The sequence below is a fragment of the Corvus kubaryi genome, unplaced genomic scaffold, assembly GCF_017639235.1.
Source record: "Corvus kubaryi isolate FWS band 111438036 unplaced genomic scaffold, C.kubaryi_AGA036_p1.0 37149, whole genome shotgun sequence".
Taxonomy (NCBI): Eukaryota; Metazoa; Chordata; class Aves; order Passeriformes; family Corvidae; genus Corvus; species Corvus kubaryi.
In genome coordinates this window covers 242,285-261,929 of record NW_024581039.1, presented here as the reverse complement: position 1 = coordinate 261,929, position 19,645 = coordinate 242,285, and the positions used below count along the sequence as shown (strand labels likewise).

At 46.9% G+C, this 19,645-nt stretch overlaps 1 protein-coding gene across 3 annotated transcripts in view; it reads right to left on the bottom strand.

The window, feature by feature from the left end:
- WDR7 (WD repeat domain 7) overlaps positions 1–19,645 on the bottom strand; it is a 43,619-nt gene that overhangs the window by 22,088 nt on the left and 1,886 nt on the right. The window contains exons 2-20 of one of the 3 annotated variants that reach the window (XM_042021502.1): positions 16,508–16,676; positions 15,687–15,793; positions 14,909–14,987; positions 14,606–14,780; positions 13,916–13,992; positions 13,046–13,165; positions 12,598–12,743; positions 12,104–12,206; positions 11,833–11,974; positions 11,278–11,526; positions 10,625–10,845; positions 9,897–10,092; positions 9,360–9,574; positions 7,432–8,195; positions 7,197–7,285; positions 5,373–5,453; positions 4,695–4,813; positions 4,310–4,433; positions 2,720–2,833 (exon numbers count right to left, since the gene is read on the bottom strand). In XM_042021502.1, the coding sequence (XP_041877436.1) occupies positions 2,720–2,833; positions 4,310–4,433; positions 4,695–4,813; positions 5,373–5,453; positions 7,197–7,285; positions 7,432–8,195; positions 9,360–9,574; positions 9,897–10,092; positions 10,625–10,845; positions 11,278–11,526; positions 11,833–11,974; positions 12,104–12,206; positions 12,598–12,743; positions 13,046–13,165; positions 13,916–13,992; positions 14,606–14,780; positions 14,909–14,987; positions 15,687–15,793; positions 16,508–16,663 (3,277 nt within the window). In that variant the 5' untranslated portion in view covers positions 16,664–16,676. Of the gene's footprint in view, positions 1–2,719; positions 2,834–4,309; positions 4,434–4,694; positions 4,814–5,372; positions 5,454–7,196; positions 7,286–7,431; positions 8,196–9,359; positions 9,575–9,896; positions 10,093–10,624; positions 10,846–11,277; positions 11,527–11,832; positions 11,975–12,103; positions 12,207–12,597; positions 12,744–13,045; positions 13,166–13,915; positions 13,993–14,605; positions 14,781–14,908; positions 15,004–15,686; positions 15,794–16,507; positions 16,677–19,645 lie in introns of those variants that run through there. The other 2 variants (XM_042021503.1, XM_042021504.1) reach the window with 2 other exon arrangements.

Sequence of the window (19,645 nt, the reverse complement as noted above, 5' to 3'; positions counted from 1 at the left end):
CGTTTAGATCAATGATCTTTAACATTTAAATAAACTGGGTTTAAACTTTAGTGACAACTTCCCAACAGGACCACTTGGCACAAACAGTGATGAGCTAGATTTAATTTGGAGTAGCTACAGCCCAACTCACAGCCAAAATGCCAAAAAAAAAAAAAGCAATTTCCAGTACATTATGGCTTCGTTTTTTTTTTTTTTAAACTTCCACCGGATTTTTCATGTGCAGGAATGGGATTCTGGAGCTTCAGAGTCATTGGCATCAATTTGCCCACAAAAATTTACCCACAAAAAATGGACCCACAAATCAAGAAATACCATTTAAAAAGTGTTTTAACAGAACTAATTCATCAATTTCTCTTTTAGTTAAGAACCACGAGATGTTTTCAAACCTGCACAGTCCAATTAGGAGCTCTCCTTCCCTTCCCATCCCACTCCTGGAGCGGGCCAACCTGAAGGAATCCACAGTGCCTGCTTTAGGGACCTGAAGGACAAGCCAGGAGCACACTCCTGCCACACACTTTAACATCACGACTCTGCTTCGAGATCCCAAAAGGAGAATGCAAGAAGCCTGGGAAGCTTTCAATGCCAACACTCTTGGAGTTCAGGAAAGCATCCCACCAGAACGTTCCCGCCGCACATCCCTGAGTCAGCAGAGTAAAATTACAGGAAAAATGGTTTCAAGACAAAGAAACACAACTTTTCCCAAGTAAATACGGATTTTTCGCAGTTCCACAGCCTTGCACGGGCAGGGAGCCTTCCCCTGGACCAGGCTGCTCCAGCCTGGAACACTCCCAGGGATGGGGCAGCTGCTGGGCTGAGCACTGAGCCCGGGCAGCCCACAGCTCCCAGCTCTGCTCCAACGCTTCTCCCTTAATTGGAAACCAGCCCCAAACTGGTTTTGTGGGGTTGGGAAGTTCCCTAACGAATATCCTGAGCAGCAGATGCTGATCCCGCAGATGTCCAGCCCCAAACCCCTCATGGAGCTGAATGGGGCTTGCTGGGAGACATCTGCTTCCCTGGCAGATGCCCACAGCTTCCCAACGCAGGCTGTGCTGGAAAACCCCCTTTTCCTGAGCCATATTCCTTTAAAAAGGAGAAAGGAACAGAGTACGCCTCGTACCTTAGGCTTTCCCACAAGCAGCTGCTTGCAAACAGCAGGAACCCAAATTCCCTGTTAATTTGGGTACAAGTACCTCACAGACACTCCCCCAAATGCAGAATTCCTGTTGGTACACCTAAAAGCTCCCTCAAAGCCCAGCTCTTCCATGCTAAATACCCGTGCCCCTGCACTCACATTCCATTTGCAATTGTAACAGGACCCAGCAGAGGGATGAGTCGCTCTGCATTTTCCCAATTAGCATCTGAAAGGGACCGAGTTTTGGATGACAAACCCTCACTTTTTTCAGGAATGTCACACAATAGTCCATGATATAGTGGATGGGTTCCAGTGAGTGGCTAAACACAAATTAAAAGCTTTTCCCCCTCTCCCGGGTGGGTTTGGGGGACACAAAACTGCCTGTGACAGGTTTTGGGAGGTGCTTGGCTCCAGTGGAACCTCCTTAAAGGAAACCCAGCAGGAATTTTGTGTGGAACGGGGGCCAGGGGCTTCTCCGCTGGGGCTGCCAGATGGTGCCATTTGTTGTGGAGCTCCAATCCAGCCCGAATTTTCTGGGGCTGGAAAACAGGAGGGACGCAATGGGAAACAGCACCTGCTGCTCCCCTTCCAATCCTTCCAGCAGCAAGGAAGAGAAACTTCCAAAGGAGCTGCAGAACTCAGTATTATTAAAAATTAATACTACTAAAGGTTAGCATGGGAAACTAAAACTAAAAAAGCCCTTGCCGTTTGTTGCAATGTTTTCTTCTGAAATATTTGATTTCTTTAACTAAAAGAATCGTAGTAACACATAGAACAAATAAGAAATCCATTTGGAATTAATTTTAAATCACTTTAGTTAGGTGGAACCAAAACCAGAAAGTCTATAAACTACATAATAAAAAGCAATTCAAAATATACTCTGAATAAGCCAATTAACCAAATTCCCAAATTCTGACCACTGGAGCCAGGAGAATTTATGTCCAACTGGGAAAAAACACTGCTGTCCATGTGCAAATTATTCCAACAAAACATTTGCTCTATTTTTAGTTACCCAAAAAAGCCTTTCGGGCACTAAAAGGAGATCTGAGGTCAGACCAAATTTTCTAAATAACTTCTGAAATGTTTAAAAGCCACTGGAGTGTATTAAGGATTTCCTGCAAGGAGTGTTTCAGCCAGCTCAGCTAAAATGTTTCCACCTCCCAAAGTTCTGAGGTGCATTTTAAGAAATGATCTGGATAATTGGAAGCTTTTGGGGAGTCCCAAGTTGGAAAAGATCCTGTTGAGCACCACACCCCAGCAATCCCATCAATAAATACTGGTCTTAATGGGACCCTCAGAGAAAGAAGCTGAGGGGAAATTGTCTCAAAATTCTTATTTTTCCCTCTATTCTCCCAATACAAACCTAACTGTATTCCACTGAAGCCAAAATTCAGGATGCAGCACCCTTAAATCAGATCTTCCACCAGAACAAACTATTTGAGGAACAATTCTAAAGAATTATAAAGAATCATAGAAAGTCTTTGTTTTTGAAGAACTAATGTTGGTTGTGGGCAGATTTAAGAGCTCCAAATGTATTAAAACAGAGACATTAATTATCTTGATAAAATGAACGATCTGAATGCTCACCTGCTGCGATGTCATCATCAACCAGGTCATGCTCCTCCTCCTGGACTTTGGCTTCTGTTCCTGAGGGATCCGGGGTGGCAGTCCCAGCCTGAAGGGCCTCTGTGGTCACTCCAGCTGGAGGGAACAACCCAACACCCCAAAATCAGGCATTTGGGGAAATAATTCCCTGTTTCCTGCAGCAGCTAAACTTCATTTCATTCCTTCAGGTCCTGCCTTGCTTTGGGCTCCTTCAACTCCAACCTCGCCAAAGATGCTCAACCTCATCTAGAAATAGCAAAATTTCATATTTATTTGGCTTTCCAGGGCTAACATGGATTATTCCCCATTTCTGGAAGCATCCCAGGCCAGTCTGGACGGGGCTTGGAACAACCCAGTCTGGTGCAAGGTGTCCCTGCCCGTTCCAGCCCAGAGCATCCCGGATAACCGTTAAACACCTTCAATTTTGTGCTGCCATGTTGCGGATTTCTCCTTCAAAACAAACCACGATTCACCTGAATTAACAGAATTTCAGGAATATAGGAAGCAGAAGTCCCCCCAGTTAATTTTTGGGCAGAAAGGAGCTTTGTGCAGAGGCTGTCCTGCCTGCCATCGACCGGCTCCCCACGGCTCGATCGATGCCGGCCGCTCCCTGGCTGCCGCAGCCGCGCGCACACAAAGGTCGCAGCCGGGTAACCTCTGGCTTCCCATTAAACAGGAGCCACGTTCCAGCTGCAGGAACAGCCTCTAATTCCGGAATATACCGGATATACCTGTCCCCACACCAAGGGTCGGGGCCCCCACAGCACGTTAAGGCAGTATTTACACTAACGATGACAGATCTATAAACAAGCAAACTAAACCAGGAATTTGGTATTCAAAGGAATCCCTTCCAAAGGAGAACTGCATCTGCAGAATCTGACACCGATTTGAGTCCGCTGGACCCAAAAATTGGCTGGTTTTTGCCCCCTCTTTCAATATGTACCAATTTATTATTTGTAATTCATGCCCCAATATTCAGTGGCAAAACTGGGAGGAGTGGGGGATGTAGGAAAAAATGAGTATTTCTGTATCTTTCCTATTCTCCTCCCTCTCCTTCTAGCAGAAAATGAGACTTTCCACAAGTCTGTTATATCCCAAATAATTCTTATTCCTTTCAATTCCTCCAAAGCTGTAGCTTTGATTCCAAGCATTTCAACACTCACCATAAAAACTTAATCCCAATTTGCTAGTTTAGACCCACTGGAAAGGTTTCCAGTCTAACTGAGCTCAGAGAAATTCAAAACACATCCTAACATCCACGGAATCCCTGCATTCCATTTAGATTCAATACCGTGATTAGACACCCTAAAATCAGTTGGTGTTTAACAGAGATCTTTGAATAGAAACCACATTTTCAGGGGGAAAAAGCTCATTTCGAGGAAGATGAGAACGTTGGGATGCTCTCATCGAGGGGAATGAAATCTGTGAATTCCCTGGAGGCCTGGGACACCTTTGCAGGAGCCGTGGAGAGGTGAAGCAGCCAGGACTGGACGGATTACTCGGAATGTGGGGCTCCCAAGGCCCCTTCCCCGGTCTCCCCGGCGAGTGGGCTGTTCCCGGGGCGCTCCTTACGGGAGATGACGCTGTCCATGTACTGGGGCAGGTAGGGAGCCCAGGCGTCGATGGTCTCCTTGCGCCCCGCCTGCTCGATGCGGCGCAGCTCCGCCAGCAGCAGCGCCTGCGCCGCCTCCCGCACCTGCAGGGCAACACAGTTCAGGGCTGCATCAACCAGCTGGGCAGAAACACACCCCGGAGGGCCAAAACCCACAGAAATACAGATATTTAAATGTAATTCTTGACAGGGTTAAACTAGGGTTTAACTAGAAAATATTCCTGAATCGCGAATAAAGACTGTGGGACCTGTGCTGGAAAAGAATTGTGTGGGGTTTTTCATACGGAGGGAAAATTTAATCACCAAAAGACAACATCCATCCCAGAATGTCCGGGCTGAACTCACCTCCAGGCACCGATCCTGCCAGCGCCGTGCCAGCATCTCCAGGAGAGGAGGCCGGAACTTCTCCAGCCCCAGCAGGTCCGGGAGCATCACGCAGTGCATGGCAGCCAGCTGGCTCCAGCCTGGGGAAACACAGCAGGAGCACAAGGAATAAACACATCTCAAGTTCAGGTAAGTTTATTTACGGTGACACTTCACACATAAATCACAGAAACTCCCAGGTATTACCCCTTCAAGGATCACACGGGGTTTTCTGTCCTGATTTAAAGCTATGCAAATGTACCCAAGCACAGTTTGCCTGCTGTCCTTGTTTTTCCACCTGAGTCTTTAACTTAATCCAGGTGAATTCCTACTACAGGTCTGCAGTACTGTGCAGGTAAAACCAGGAGAGAAATACAGTCAAGTGACACAGTGTGTAAAAATGCTTGTGAAATACCCATATTGTATTTAATATATGTCCAACATTATATCCAATATTATATTCAAATCTTCATCAATACCAAAACTCAGATTTAAGTGGTGTGAAACTGCTTTTTTTTTTTGGTTAAAAGCCAACAGGGAACCCAACCCCAGGTACCCAACTGGCAAAGAAGAATTCCTTTTAGAAATCAAATGAAAATAACAATGAGAAAGGATTTTAGCTGGAAGTAAAGGATAAGTAGAAAAGTGAGGAAGGAATACCTTCGTTGACTAAGAAACAGGAATGGAAAGCAGAAGTATCAGAGTGCCCAGATTCCGTGCTGGAAGCAGCAGCAGGAGCAACTTGCAGAGGAAAGAAGAAGAAATAAAAGAGAGAAAAAAAAGAGGGAAGTGAGGAGAGCAGCAGTGGAAAAACGGATTAGTATCACTGGAGAATGGAAAACAAAGAGGTGACTGTGATGATCTTCAACTTAAATATTCAACTTAGGAAGAATATTCAGCTTCAAAATAATATTCAACTCAAAATAATATTCAGCTTCAAAATAATATTCAACGTAATGAGAATTCCAGGTTTTCCAAGAAGGAAGAGGCAGACATGCAGCTGCAGAGGAACATGGAGACAGTAAGAGAAACTGGGATGTTTTGAAAAGATCAAAGTACATCTAAATTGAGTGTTAAATATGTTTTTAGGCAGGTGGGTTTGGTCTGACTTCATGGTTGACTGTAAATTAGAAACCCAGGAATTCTGCTGTTTCTTCTCTTGCTTTTGCCGTATTTCCATAGATTTGGAATTTGTACTATGCATTAAAAGCCAAAAAAATAACCCTTTATCCGTCTGAGCTGCCCCACCTGTCACTCCAAGATGTCCAGAATGAATTTCTGAGGGTTGGTTGGAATTTAAGTTCATTTTACATGGGCCTCTAGGCAAAAAAAATGTAACTTTTTACCACAGAAATGCCAAAAAGCCTAAAGGAGGACACAAACTCAGGCCTGGGACCCAAACAGTACCTGGGACATCTGTTTTGGAAACTCCCATGTCACCAAGTTGCTAAGGCCGGAAAAGACCTGGGAGATCATCAAATCCAACCAGGAACTGGCCCCACAGTGCCCACCACTCCCCATGCTCACAGGGGGCACGTCCAGCCCTGCAGAGCCCTTGAGGATCACCACTCCTCGAGGTAAGGGTGATCTCCAGGCAGTTCCAAGCATTACCCAGCCACGCACGCTCCATGACGGCGCTATTATCCCACGGAAAGCTCTGCAGACCTTCTGGCCTGCACATGCCGAGGTCGCCGTGGGATTGGGAGGTCCCTGGCTGCCACTTCTGCCCTCACCCTGTGCCCAGATGTCCTGCACAAGCATCCTCCAGTTAATCCCTCCCTGTTATTCTGCTGCAGAACAACAATGGGATGGAGCTCCCGAACGGATGGAGCATTGTCTTTGGAATGGTCTGTTCGCTTTGCAGGCACGGGACTGCTTTTGTCACCGGGGCACAGCTGCATCCAACCTCCTTTTCCAGGCCTTCCACGCCAACGGCGCGTGGGAGGCACAGGGTGGCTGCAGTAAATCCCTTCCACCCCACTTGGAAAAGGAGCTGCTTAACTCAGGAAAAACATAAATTATAGATGCACAAACCCACCCCAGACTGGAACTAAAGCTTCACTCCAGAGTTTTTGCCTGGTTTTGCTGGAGTTGCTCGTGCTCTTCCAACATAAGAGTAAGGAGTTCCAACCAGCCAAGGAGTGATCCTGGCACTGAGCTGGGATCGCTCCCACAGAAACACTCTGGGATGAGTCTGTAGAGCCTTTAGCTACAGGCTTTAAGCCTCCTCAACACCAGAATGTTTGGGAACACTTGAAACAGGCAAAAACTCCTTGTCAGAGAATGATGTCATGGCAGAATCAGCATCTTGTACTGATTCTTAAACAGGTCCTAATCCTCAACAATTTCATCTAGATTATCATTACAACACTGCACTAGTTTTTCCTCCCATGCAATAATTTTCTCTCTTGATAATAAGGCGTTAAATTCAGTGTAAAGAGCTGGAAGAACAGCCCCAAGGGCTGCAAAGAAAGTGGTTTGTACCTTGTTTGATTTGTCCTTGTGCTGCATGGCTGGACATCGGAGGGGGTGGCTTCACCTTGGCCATCTCGGGGGTGCCCGGCCTGGGCGGCCTAAACACAAAATATCCATGGAGAGACACATCAGCTGCAGCCCCAAAGGCTTTGGGAACCATTCAATCCATCACAAGGTAAAACCACACCAAATCCAAGGCTACATTCAGATGGAGACTGCCAAGTTACGGCAGTGTTTGTCGTACCTGGTGGGGCCCTTCTTCATGTGGTCCCCGATGAAGGTGGCGTTGGTCATGCTCATCAGCGTGTTGGCCAGGGAGATGACGGACAGCAGGTGCTGCGTGGTGACGGCCCGGGACACTCCGTACGTGCCCTTTCCCAAGCCTTCCGTCACGGACATTTTCCTGCCTAACTCCTCGAAGGCTGCCTTGCCCACGGGCTGGTTGTAGCCAGGGAGCATCAGAGACATGTGGCCACCTCGGGACAGGAGGCCGAAGGACACGGTGCAGTGCGGCTTCAGCATCCCGAGGCGATCCAGGCAGAGCTCGTCCAGCACAGAGTTCAGGCCCCAGGCGTGCAGGCAGGACATGAAGAGCTTGGCTGTATCCATGGTTAGATTATATTCCAACAAAGTCAGTGGCTTGGATTTGCTGGAGCGATATTCCAGGTCGCCATCTTCTCTCCTCTGCCTCATGGCCTCTTCATCCTCATCTTCATCATCGAGGAGGTGCTCCTTGATGTTCTCCTTGATGGTTTCCTTGACTTGCTGGAAGAGCACAGCCGCTCGTTTGCCAGTGAGGAAGGAGCCTCCCTTGTCGGAGCCACCAGAGGCTTTCTGTAAATTCTCTGGCAAGACGAGGGCGGTGTTGGGCCGGGAGGCCTCCTCCGTCAGCAGCTGGATAATCAGGGCCTCCACATCGAAGAACAGCACGTGGATGTCTGGGTCTGTTAGGTTGGTCTTGATGGCCTGAACCATCAGGGAGTTATGGGAGTATTTTGGTAAATTCCCCTGGAAAAACAAGAGAGCAAATTGAAATTTCCATTAGGGAAGCTGTGGGTGAGCCAAGTTTGAAACACAACCACAAACCACAGAACTTCAATTTACAGATCTTTGTAGGTAAACTGAGCTCTCCAGGTGAGACATGAGCTCACACTTCCTTCTCCTGAATCCTGTGAGATCACAGTTATATTCCAAGGAACAGCAAACTTCCAATCTTTTGTTATTAAGCTTAAAACACATTAAATACTTCATATCTGGTGGGTGAACTATGGAATCACTATATGCCATCGGCAAAGAAGCTGCTCAGATTCACCCAGACCTGCAATTACTGCACCACTTGGTCATTCCAATTAAGTCCATCTTCTTCCTCCTTCCCTCCCTCCCAAGGGGGAAAAGAGGGAGGAGGGAGAGTATTAAGGTGCTATGGGATAAAAGCTGAACAATGTCAGAAAGCAGACTGGAAACCAGAACACGAATCAAAGTTTTGAGGCATTATTCTCCCTAACACCTTCATTTCCAGCACCTTCACTGGATGAGGAGCCCACACGTAAACACTGCAGGTACAAATGCGGCATTCCCATCCCGCCTGGACGCAGCAGGAACAGCAGCACAAGTCCTGAGCACACGTTTTTTATGGAACCGTGCTGGTGATGCTCTAAGGAACGTTCTCACCACGGGAGATTTCTCTCCCAACAGAAGGTGACAGCAGAAGGCGAGGGATAAATAGGAGAAGCTGGGAACGGAGCGCTGCTGCGCTCTGCTGGCCACAAGCTGTGCCGGGGAGGTTTAGGCTGGATATTGGGAACAATTCCTCATGGAAAGGGCTGTCCAAACCCAGGGCAGGGGTGGAGGGATTTCGAGCCACGTGGATGTAGCACTTGGGGACATGGGATAGTGGTGGCCTTGGCAGTGCCAGGGAACTCTTGGACTTGATCTTAGAGGGCTTTTCCAGAATAAACCATTCCATGATTCCAGATTCTGTAACTCCAACTGGAATAAAACCAAAGAGTAGGGTACACACTGAAGTGGGATCATGGACAGCAACATCAACTGGGGAACAACCACGTTTAGGTTTTGGAGAGCTCTGGCTGAGAACCTTCTGGTTACAATGATGGAACCTTCCCGTGCTTCATTCCTTTCTGGAAGCACAGGCTCCAGCCGGAGCACACCCACCTTATCCGAGGCCTCGGAGGCCAGCAGGTTGGTGGCCAGGGTCTGGAGCTTCTGGTGGGCCACATTCTTGAGGGCAGCCAGGCTGCGGCGGGTCATGGCCTGCTTCAGGTTCACGGCGGGGTGGCTCAGCGAGTCCACGGCCGCCGGGACGGCCTCGTCGCAGGCGTTCAGGATCTCCACCGCCGTGATCCCCATCACGCACCTGTCCAGCGCCCCTGGAGCGGTGGGAGGGATGGAGAAACAGCTCAGCACCCCAAGCAGCACAGGTGCCACATTACTTTCTGTGTTTTAACAGCTGGGCTCGGAAGTAACATTCCCAAAAGGATGGAATTTTCCCTAAATTTCCATGAGGTTCACAAACCCCCCAGTGTGATTCTGTACCAATCACTGCTTTGGGGAACACCTGGAGAGATAAGTTCCAAATATAGATGAGCAAAAGTGTTTTAGTTCTCCCCTCAGACACAGCCTCGACAGCACTAAAAGCAAATCTGTATTTATATGCATTAAAAATGGATTAATCAACATCTCTGAGCTCACCAGTGTCCATCTGCCAGACGTACACGGAGCCATCCGAGCATCCCACCACCAGGTAGTCATCGGACGGCCTCCACTTGATCACTTGGATTGGGAAGAGGTGGCGGGATGCCAGCATGATGCATTTCTTCTCCCTCAGACTCAGCAGACCCACGGAGTGATCACTGGCAACGGAGCAAATACAGTGCTGGACTCTTGCCTGATAAAGGAAAAAAGGGAAAAAGCTTAATCATAATGCAGGGAGTTGGTATTAAAAACCTTTCCCCCACCGGGCAGAGCAGGGTGACCAAAAGCCTCTTCTATAAACAAAACTCAGGCACCTCCACCTATGTTCAAAATCACTGAGGTCACTGGGAACAGAACTCCCTGAGCAGAAATTCCCTTTAATCCATCCTTTGCACATCATAAAGAGCAAATGGGTATTAAACCCCATTTTGTTAAGCAAACCCCAGCGTTTTTGCTCAGTGTCACTCCATTCATTAAATTATACTTATTCAGCTAAGTTACAAGAGGCAAAATTGTCTCTAGACCCTATTTTTAACAGGCTTGATAAAGCCCCTACTTTCAATCCTTTACATAATTAAAACAAACCATAAATAACAGAATAATGGAGCTCTTTTTAGTCAAGCTCTTGCAAGAGTTGGGTTGGTGCTACATCTCCAGCATTCCACATTGCATTCCCATTCTCAAGGAGGACTGAGGTGCTGGAAGGGTTATCCTAGAGAACTTACACTGCAGTTTTCTGGTGGAACAAGCAGCTGGGTGATTTCTCCCCCGTGGACACAGAAGATATGTTTCATCTCTCCCGAGAAGATATCCCAGATGATGACAGAGAAATCCACCCCGCCTGAGATCAGGTACCTCTGGTCGTAGCGGGAGGAGACCTGGTGAGGGTACAGCAAACACGTGACCTTGTTCCGGTGGCCTCGGAGCGTCCGGTGAGGGGGCCAGCCTGCGAGGTGGGAGGACAGGGGCAAAAGCACAGAAAAAGAGAGGAGAAACAGAAATTCAACAGAACAATCAACTCCCAAGTGTTTGTTCTGCAACTCAGATCCCATAACTACGAAGATAATGTTATATGGAACCCACATATCCAACACCAGCCCAAGCATAACACGTGGATCCCACCAGGAATCCTGGTAGGTCCTTCCCATGGAGATTTCTACTGGCACATCAATACCCAGCCCTGCAGTGCAGGAACAATTCTGGAGAACGCAGGAGATGCTCCCCCGTCTTACCTTTGCTCCTGCATCTCAAAGGCCCCGGAGAAATACCCAAGCTGCTCTTGCGTGCGTCAGAGCTTAAGGGATTCCCAGCACAGAACGGAAGAGCAGATTTACAGGATTTCTGCCTGCGGACGGCCTGCTGCTCCCCACGCCCGTACCTCTGCGCAGCATGTGCTCTCCCTGCAGCAGCTGCACGATGGCAGTCTGCGTGGCCGGCACGATGACGATGCTGCCGTCCTCGCGGCCGCACACCAGCCGCCCGTGCGCCGGGATGTACACGCTGGCCGTCACCCGCAGCGGCTCGCTCACGTTGGGAACGATGCTCAGCTGGTCGATGATCCCTGCGGGACGAGGGCTCAGCTGGTCAAACGCTTCCTGGAGGGATATGGAGGTGGTTGTTTGCAGGCCTGGGAAAAGGAGGGAAAGTATCAGCAAGGGCTGAGGTGGGAGGAGTTGAGCAACTGCATCTAGTGGGAGGTGTTGGGAGTTGGAATTGGATGTTTCAGGTCTCTCCCAGCCACTCTGGGATTCTCTACTGGAAATGAACTCACTACAAGAATAAAGCTAATTAAGATTTTGAGCATATCTGAAAAAATGAAGTTACTACAGTTCCTATGATTAAACCCCAACTTCATGATCTGTGGGAGAACCAGCAGGGCTTTATTCAGCAAAAACACACAGAAACCACAAAGATCTGGCTATTAATTAGGTACCTTTTGCACCCTCCTGCTGGTCAAGGGTGTCAGGCACGCTCCAAATGCACAGTCTCCCTGAGGAGTCTCCTTGGATTAAGAGCCTGTAGGAAAACTCTCTCTGGCCACAGAAGAACCGAGTCACTGGAGGACATATTAGGAGCTGTTCAAAAAATAAGGAACAGCCTCAGACCACGCACCAACCACGTGCTCAGCTTCAAGCTTCCTCCCTTTTAAAAGCAGGACAAAACCTCACACAGCCCATTAAAAAGCTCCAAAGAAACAGATGTACCTGTTTATCTGCTCTGTCCAACACGCTGTACAATAAAGGTGGAATCAAGTTTTCCACTGCTTTCCCCACATCCCTGCGGAATGAATCACTGGCTGGCAGGCAGCTGGGTGTAAGAATGAAGAAAGGAGTAAAACTCCTTGCACTTAAAGAGTGATTCCTACAGTAGGACACGGATGTTGCTCCCACCCTCATGCTCTGATCACATGAGGGCGAGGAAGGAATTCCCACATGATTGAGGCGGGAATATTCAAGATAAAACATCATCTCTACCCAGAACAAACACGTCTGCACATCACGAAGATGTCAGAAGAAAAGCCTTTGATTTTACTCTTGTAAGTTTTAGTTCCTTCAATGTCCAATTCTGAATTAATTTTATAGTTTTGTATTTACACGCCTTCCCTTACCGGACCAATATTTCAGTAGTTCTTCAATTAATTCCGTTCAATTCAAATTAACCCGAAATTAAACAAATGGGTTATTTCTTTGTTGAGTACCTGGCTGGTAATTTATAGATGAAACTTTGTCCTTCCTCTGTCCATACAATCACTTTATCAGCTGCCACAAAGTCCCCACCAGTCCAGGTCTGCTCATTTTCACTGGGGACTGAACATAAGAGCGAATAATCTCCAGCATCAAAAACCTGAGAGGAAACAGCAAAGTCTGTTGTTATTATAAGCAATTAATTACACATTAAAATGGTCAGGCAGCAACTGATTTTGGGTTCAATATCACAGAATCATGGAATGGTTTGGGTTGGAAAAGACCTTAAGGATCATCTTGTTCCAAACCTGCACCACAGGCAGAGATTTGGATTAAATATCTAGAAATACACTGAATATATAATAGAGGTACATTAAAGAGACTTGGAGCATCTTCATCTAAATGTTTTCATGTAGTTTAATTGAGATTCCTGAGGGAGAAGATCTGGGGATTCTGCCTTACCCTCCAGTACTTGGAGCACACGACCAGGAGCGAGCGCTGGGTGAAGGCGCAGAAGGAAATGCTCTGGCAGTTCTCGCAGTAGATGGGCTTGGATTCCTCCTCAAACACTGGGGTCGTGTCCTAAACCAAAGAGAACCAACACTAAACCAACTCTTTCCTCCTCAAACGGAACTCAGGACCGTGCCAGAACCCACAGAAAAAGGACCGGGGCACTTCTCAAGGTGCCAGATGGCTGACTCCTACGGAAAACCCAAACACTCAGAGCAGTTTTTATTCCATTACTCCTACTAAGAAGATCTGCAGGAGCACGTGGTGTCCTCTCTGGGCACTTAAGTCTCCCAAATTCCCCAGCAGGACAGATTAGTGGTGCTGACCTTGCAGCCAGGTAGGAAGCTAGAAGGAAGCAGATTCCACTCCCACGTCATTCCTAACTAGAAGGTGATTTTTCCTTACAAGACGTTTCTGTGAAGAGTTGATTTACCAGAGGTTTGAGACCTGGGGCAAGTCTCCTTTAAGACTTTTATTCATTAGTATCCAGGAAATGCCAAATAACAGGGAGCTAGAGATAATCCTGAGTAATGAATATTTCTAAAAATGGTATGGCCTGCTCAGCAAAATATTAACCCAAATCATTGCATGGTACAAATAAAAAACACATTTGGAAAAATTGGAGATAATCCTACACTTAATTTGGAAATCAGTTCTCTGAGCAGGATTAGGAATTCTGATGGCAACTTAAATCAGTACAGGAAAATTCAGGAAGTTGATTTTCAACTGGCAAAGAGGAAAAGGAATATCAGCAGCAGAGTATCAGGAACAGAACCCTCCATCCCACCAGGAAGTGCCACTAATCCAGCAGCCTTTGCCTACCTGCAGCCGACTGACCTCCGAGGTGATGATCCAGACTTTGAGGATGCCAGTCACAGACACAGCCACGACAGTGTCCTCTGGGAAATACAAAAATGAGGCTGAGGCACAAGGACTTCCTCACTTGTGCACATCTGAGCATGAATTAAAACCTGATCCAAGCATTCCTGGAGCGTTTGCTTCCGAAATGAATGTTTATTTGCAAAGGTGGGCACGGAATAAGGAATAAATGAAAGGCATTAGCAGGAAACGCTTCATACCAGAGCTCATTTCCAGTTGTTCCAGCCATTTATTTGTGGTGGGGACAACAGCTGAGCTTTCCCACCCCAGGATTTTGGGAATGCCTGGTTTAACAACTGTTGCTGAGCCTTAACTCAAGAGAGAAGTCCTTCAGTCAGGATCTTCTCCTCAGTGTTCCCCAAACCTCTCAGGAACTCCAGTCTCCACAACAGGAACACCCGAACAAGACATTCATCTGCCAGAAATTAAAGCCCACCAAATGAACACCAATTAGCAGAACCAACCAGGTCTGAGCTCAGGTGACACTTCAGCCTGTGCCAGCTGATCCAGCTGGAGCAGGATTCCCAGGGAAGCTGTGGCTGCCCCATCCCTGGAAGTGTCCGAGGCTGGGCTAGACAGAGCTTGGAGCAACCTGGGCTAGTGGAAGGTGTCCCTGCCACAAGAAACAATCACCTTGTGTCCTGTTGGACCGGATAATGGTCATGGAGCTGATCCAGTCAGGAGAGATCTTGGATATCAAAGAATAAAGCACTTCAAGGCTGGTTGCATCCACGACCAGAATTTCAGGGTAATGTCCATGGCATAGGAGCCTCCCTTCCCGCTGCGTGCCGACTGTGAACTGATAGAACTACACAGATGGGAACAAACACAAATTAGAATCCAGGTGGGACAGGGATTCCTTCGTTTTGCACCTGCAGTGTGTTTCCCAAATCCCAGGAGGGCACTTCCCGCTCTGCCATCCCTCCCAGGACTCACCTGGATGCCGGTGTGCGCACAGGCCAGCTTGGTGAACTCGATGCACCTGCCATCGTTCACATCCCACAGGCACATCTCCCTGAAACACAGGCAAACTACATGGAAAATAGGCCAGGCTTCCGAGCACTTACCAGCCCTCTACGTTGGGAGGAACTTCATCTGAACCATTTATTAGGGATTAGATCAATTCTATTTAGAGAAACTCAAAATCAACTGGACTTTCCAGCCCTCCTGAATCCACACAACCTGCTGCTCCCTCTGAGGATAAATTACAGAACCTGCAGGAGTTCAAATGAGCAGCTATTCCCCATACTTACAGTACTTTTTAATTTCAAACTTTATATACAAATTTAATCAGAACAGAATCTGTGAGGTACTTTCTCCTTTCCACCAGATAGATAAATTCCCAGTGAAAACACATTTTGGTTCCAAATCCAATGGGAAGAGATTACTTAGCCCTGAAGTTGGTCCAAGGTGGAAATTCTAAATTCTCCCCTCAAATTCCTTGCTAAAAGATTATTCAGGAAAATCATTCCCTACCATCCCTGGATAAAAAAATCTCTTATTGATTTGGATATCAATTGCACAAGAAATCCTTCCTGCTTCTCCCTCTAAACTACTGCTCTGATTAATAAATAAAACCAGTCAAAAATAAAATGTATTTGCTGAGGAATTTTTTCTTGAGGATAAAATTCATCACAGTGTTGAAATATGGATAAATTAGGGACAAATTCCCATTATTTCAGTTCTGCACATCAATAAACACTCAGAAACTCACCCACTCTCTGATGCACTCACTATATACTGCTTTTCACTGGAAGCTGAGGCCTTGGATAAACAAGTAACTGAGGCTGTATGACCAAAGAGCAGAGCTCTGGGATTGATCTGGGACCAGGGAAAGAAAACAGGAAGTCAAAATCATACAAATGACCAAAATATCCATATCCCAGCTTTCTACTTCATGTGTTATATACATCTGTTAACACGTGTACACACATTTAATTAGCACAGCAGTGGATGGATCATCTTGGAAGACTTTCTACTTCAAACAGGAATGAGAATTTGGGGGGAAAATGCATTTTGCAAACTCCTCTCAATATTTACATATCAGGAGCTGAATGTGGCTCAATTCAATTTGAACTGAGTTTGGCTGAATGAAAAAAATTGTGTTGCACTTTGTTTTCCCCAACTGAGTTCCTGTATATCCATAAGCAAGGGGAGACCTCAGAGCTCCTTCCAGTGCCAAAAGGGGCACCAAGAGAGCTGGAGAGGAACTTGTGACAGGGAATGGGATGCCAGGAAAAGGGGGAATGGCTTCCCACTGCCAGATGGGATACTGGGAAGGAATTCCTTTTTACAACATTGCTTTCTTTAAGCAGCTCAGCTAGAAAGCAACTAGTTTAGAGCAGCCCCAGGAAATTGGAATGAGTTAAGAAAACTTTCCTACAGGAGCAGCAACAAAGTCAGAGCCAGAACACCTCTTGGTAACCTGGAACAGCGCTGTGGGAAGGGTGGAGCAGCCACCCAAGCCTCAGGAGAGGGAGGACAGGCTGAGGGCATACTCCCCGCTAGTGGGAACGGGAATTCTGCATCCACTACCTGCAGGTCAGCACCCAGGTCCCAGAGGCAGATCTGCCCGTCGTGGCAGCCGGTGACGATGACAGAGTCATCCACGAGCAGCAGGGAGGACACACAATGGGTGGGGGCACGCCGGCCCCACAGCACGATGGGCAGCACCAGGCTGTTCCCGGCCATGGCCACGGAGCGCCTGCAATTCCAACAGAACGACATCATTAGCAACATCCTGGGCTGTTCCAGGCCATGGCCATGGAGTGCCTGCAATTCCAACAAAACAACCAACAGCAGCAACATCCTGGGCTGTTCCAGGCCATGGCCATGGAGTGCCTGCAATTCCAACAAAACAACCAACAGCAGCAACATCCTGGGCTGTTCCCTTTGCTCATGTTTTTGCCATCTTTTCCCCTCATGTTTCTACCATCTTGTCCCCTCATGTTTCCCGCCATTTTGTCCCCTCAGGTTTCCCGCCATTTTGTCCCCTCAGGTTTGTGTGTGTCCCTCTTCAGGGATCCCCTCATTTCTCCTCAGGGAATGCCCTCATCTCCCCACAGGAATTCAGTAACATTCCTCAACCAGTCCCTTAAAAACACACATCTTCACAAGTTTGATTTCTTACACATCTTGCAAAATTTTATAGGCTTTTCCTTACCCATATAGGGACAAACAGCACACTCCTGGGCACACAGGGATTTTTGCCCAAATCCCTCTTTTAGAGTAATTTTGAAGTAAAAAATGTTTTAAGTCCCGAGGCTGAAGCCATTTTTATACCCCTGATGCTGTTATGTCCCTGCTACACAGATATTCACGTTGGAATACGGGATATCCTGCCTTAGGTGAAATCAGCCTTGTATAATCCACTGATAAACTGGATCCTGGCCACTCTCCAGCAGGAAATAGATCCAGCACTATCTTTACTGCAACATTTCAGATCTTCCGAATGTATTGACACAAAAAACACGGTGGAATTTCAATTGTCCCCAGGCCAAAACGGTCTCAGTGACTGGGAATAGAAACTCAAGTTGTGGCAATAAAACCCACTTGGATTTGCACAAGATTTAAACCCCACAACAACCCTCTGTTTGTGGTAGCAACACTCCCAGCTTGCTGAGCACTTCCATGTTTTTAGAACTGAGGTTTTCTTATCAGCGAAAAGGTCGTGTTAAATAAATAACCAAACACTCTTTATGGATTATCCTGTGGAGGTTTATGCTCTGGACTTACCCCAGCTCAAACCAGAGCCAGAGCTCTGATTTCAAGGAGCATGAACACATCAAAACAGGCAGGATTCATGGAAGAAATATTTTTAAATATGTGTGCTTTCCTTTTTTTTTTTTTTTTTTTATAGCTACATACAGATTCTTCTAGTTTGAGGTACCCAGCAATGTCTGCATTTTTCACAGGTCTGTAAACCTGTTTCACAGCACTTCAGAGGGAACAAATCTGAATTATGACAGAAAAATAAAGGTCAGCCTGAATATGAGTGAGGTTCCCAACTCCACTTCCCATTGGGATAACTGCAGGTATCCCGGCGATGGTTACAAGGAACCAACAGGCAAACCAGCAGCGTCCTCCTGCCACGCAACGGGGAGGTCTTCCAGCCCCGTCCATCCCACTCCATCCTGGCAGTGTCCAAGGCGAGGCTGGACAGGGCTTGGAGCAACCTGGGATAGCAGAAGGTGCCCCAGGCCACTCCAACTTGGACACTTCCAGGGATGGGGCAACCACAGCTTCCCTGGACAACCTGTGCCAGGGCGTCGATGGATTCCAAGACATTCTTGTCACCCCTCATCCATGTAAAAACCACAGGAACTGTTATTCCATTTGATGGATGCTGCCAGAGACCTGGAACACGACTGTGTCCATGGAAAAAAGGGGGAAGGGAGGGAGCAAGGGCAGGCTAATGAATGGCTAAGGATTACACACGGCTCCCAGGAGGCTCCTGATGAGTCAGGGATCAGTTGTGGGTTTTCCACAAAATCCCCATCACAAAATCAGTAATATCACATCAAATTACCCTTCCCAGTAAAGCAGCTCATTTCTGGCAGCCCACTGGACCACCTTCATTAAAAGCTATTTAATTAAGAGCTCTAATTTAATGATCATGATCAATAGAGACCAAAAATCCAGTCTTTCTCCACACTGAAACCACACCTGGCCCTGCAGTGTTAATTGTTATGCAATGCTGGATCAATTGCTCTGTCTGGACCATCACAACACAGAAAAAGAAATTAATTCAGCATTTTAAACAACACGGTGACAAACAAAGAGCTACAATTAAACCAGGCTTGGTTTGCAGGGAAATCATCATAAAGATGGAATAAAAGCAGGAATAAAGCATCCAGATGCAACAGAACAAAATGCAAATATCAACAACAAGAACAAACACACCCACAGCAAACAGAAATACCCACCCTACTTTTGTGAGGAAACAAACCAAGAATGACTAAACCAGAGCTGAAAAATGCCAATAAGCAACACAAAAATCCCTTCCCACTCCTCTGCTGTCCTACTGCTCCCAGTTCAGGGACCAAGCCACAGTGATCCTGAGTCACCTGGCTGTCAAAAACAGCTGCATTTTTAGATAAATACAGAAACTCCCCTACCGGGGCACAGAATTACTGCTTGAGATCCTGCATTTAATGTTGCTGCATTTAAAGCTGCTTCTGAACACTTTCAAACCCACACCACTCTGAATAAAGGGAATTTTCAAAAGGAACATACAGGAGGACATTACAACATACAAGAGCATTAGCACATAACTACCCTAAGACATTCCAGATTTTCCATGCAGAAAACACATTACCAACCCCCTGACAGTCCCATTTTAAACCCAGTTCTCAGAATATTTCATAGCAAGGCTGAGAGAGAGAGGAAAAAGAAAAACTACCTCTTTCCTTCTAGTTTTTGACTATGGCAGCGCAAGGCCTTCATAAAAAACTTCCTTTTCAGGAAAAACCACATTTTAATTCCCCAGGAATTTGGATTCCAGAGCTCAGCCCCGGCAAACGCCAACTGCAGCCCCTGCTTGCACCAAAATCCCTTTTTGTCTGAAAACAATCAATAATTCCATTTTTTGACATCAGTGATGACAAACTACAGGAGCAAATCAACACTGTCCCAGTGCCAAACGAGCCCAAAAGCAGGCTGGGAATCATTCCA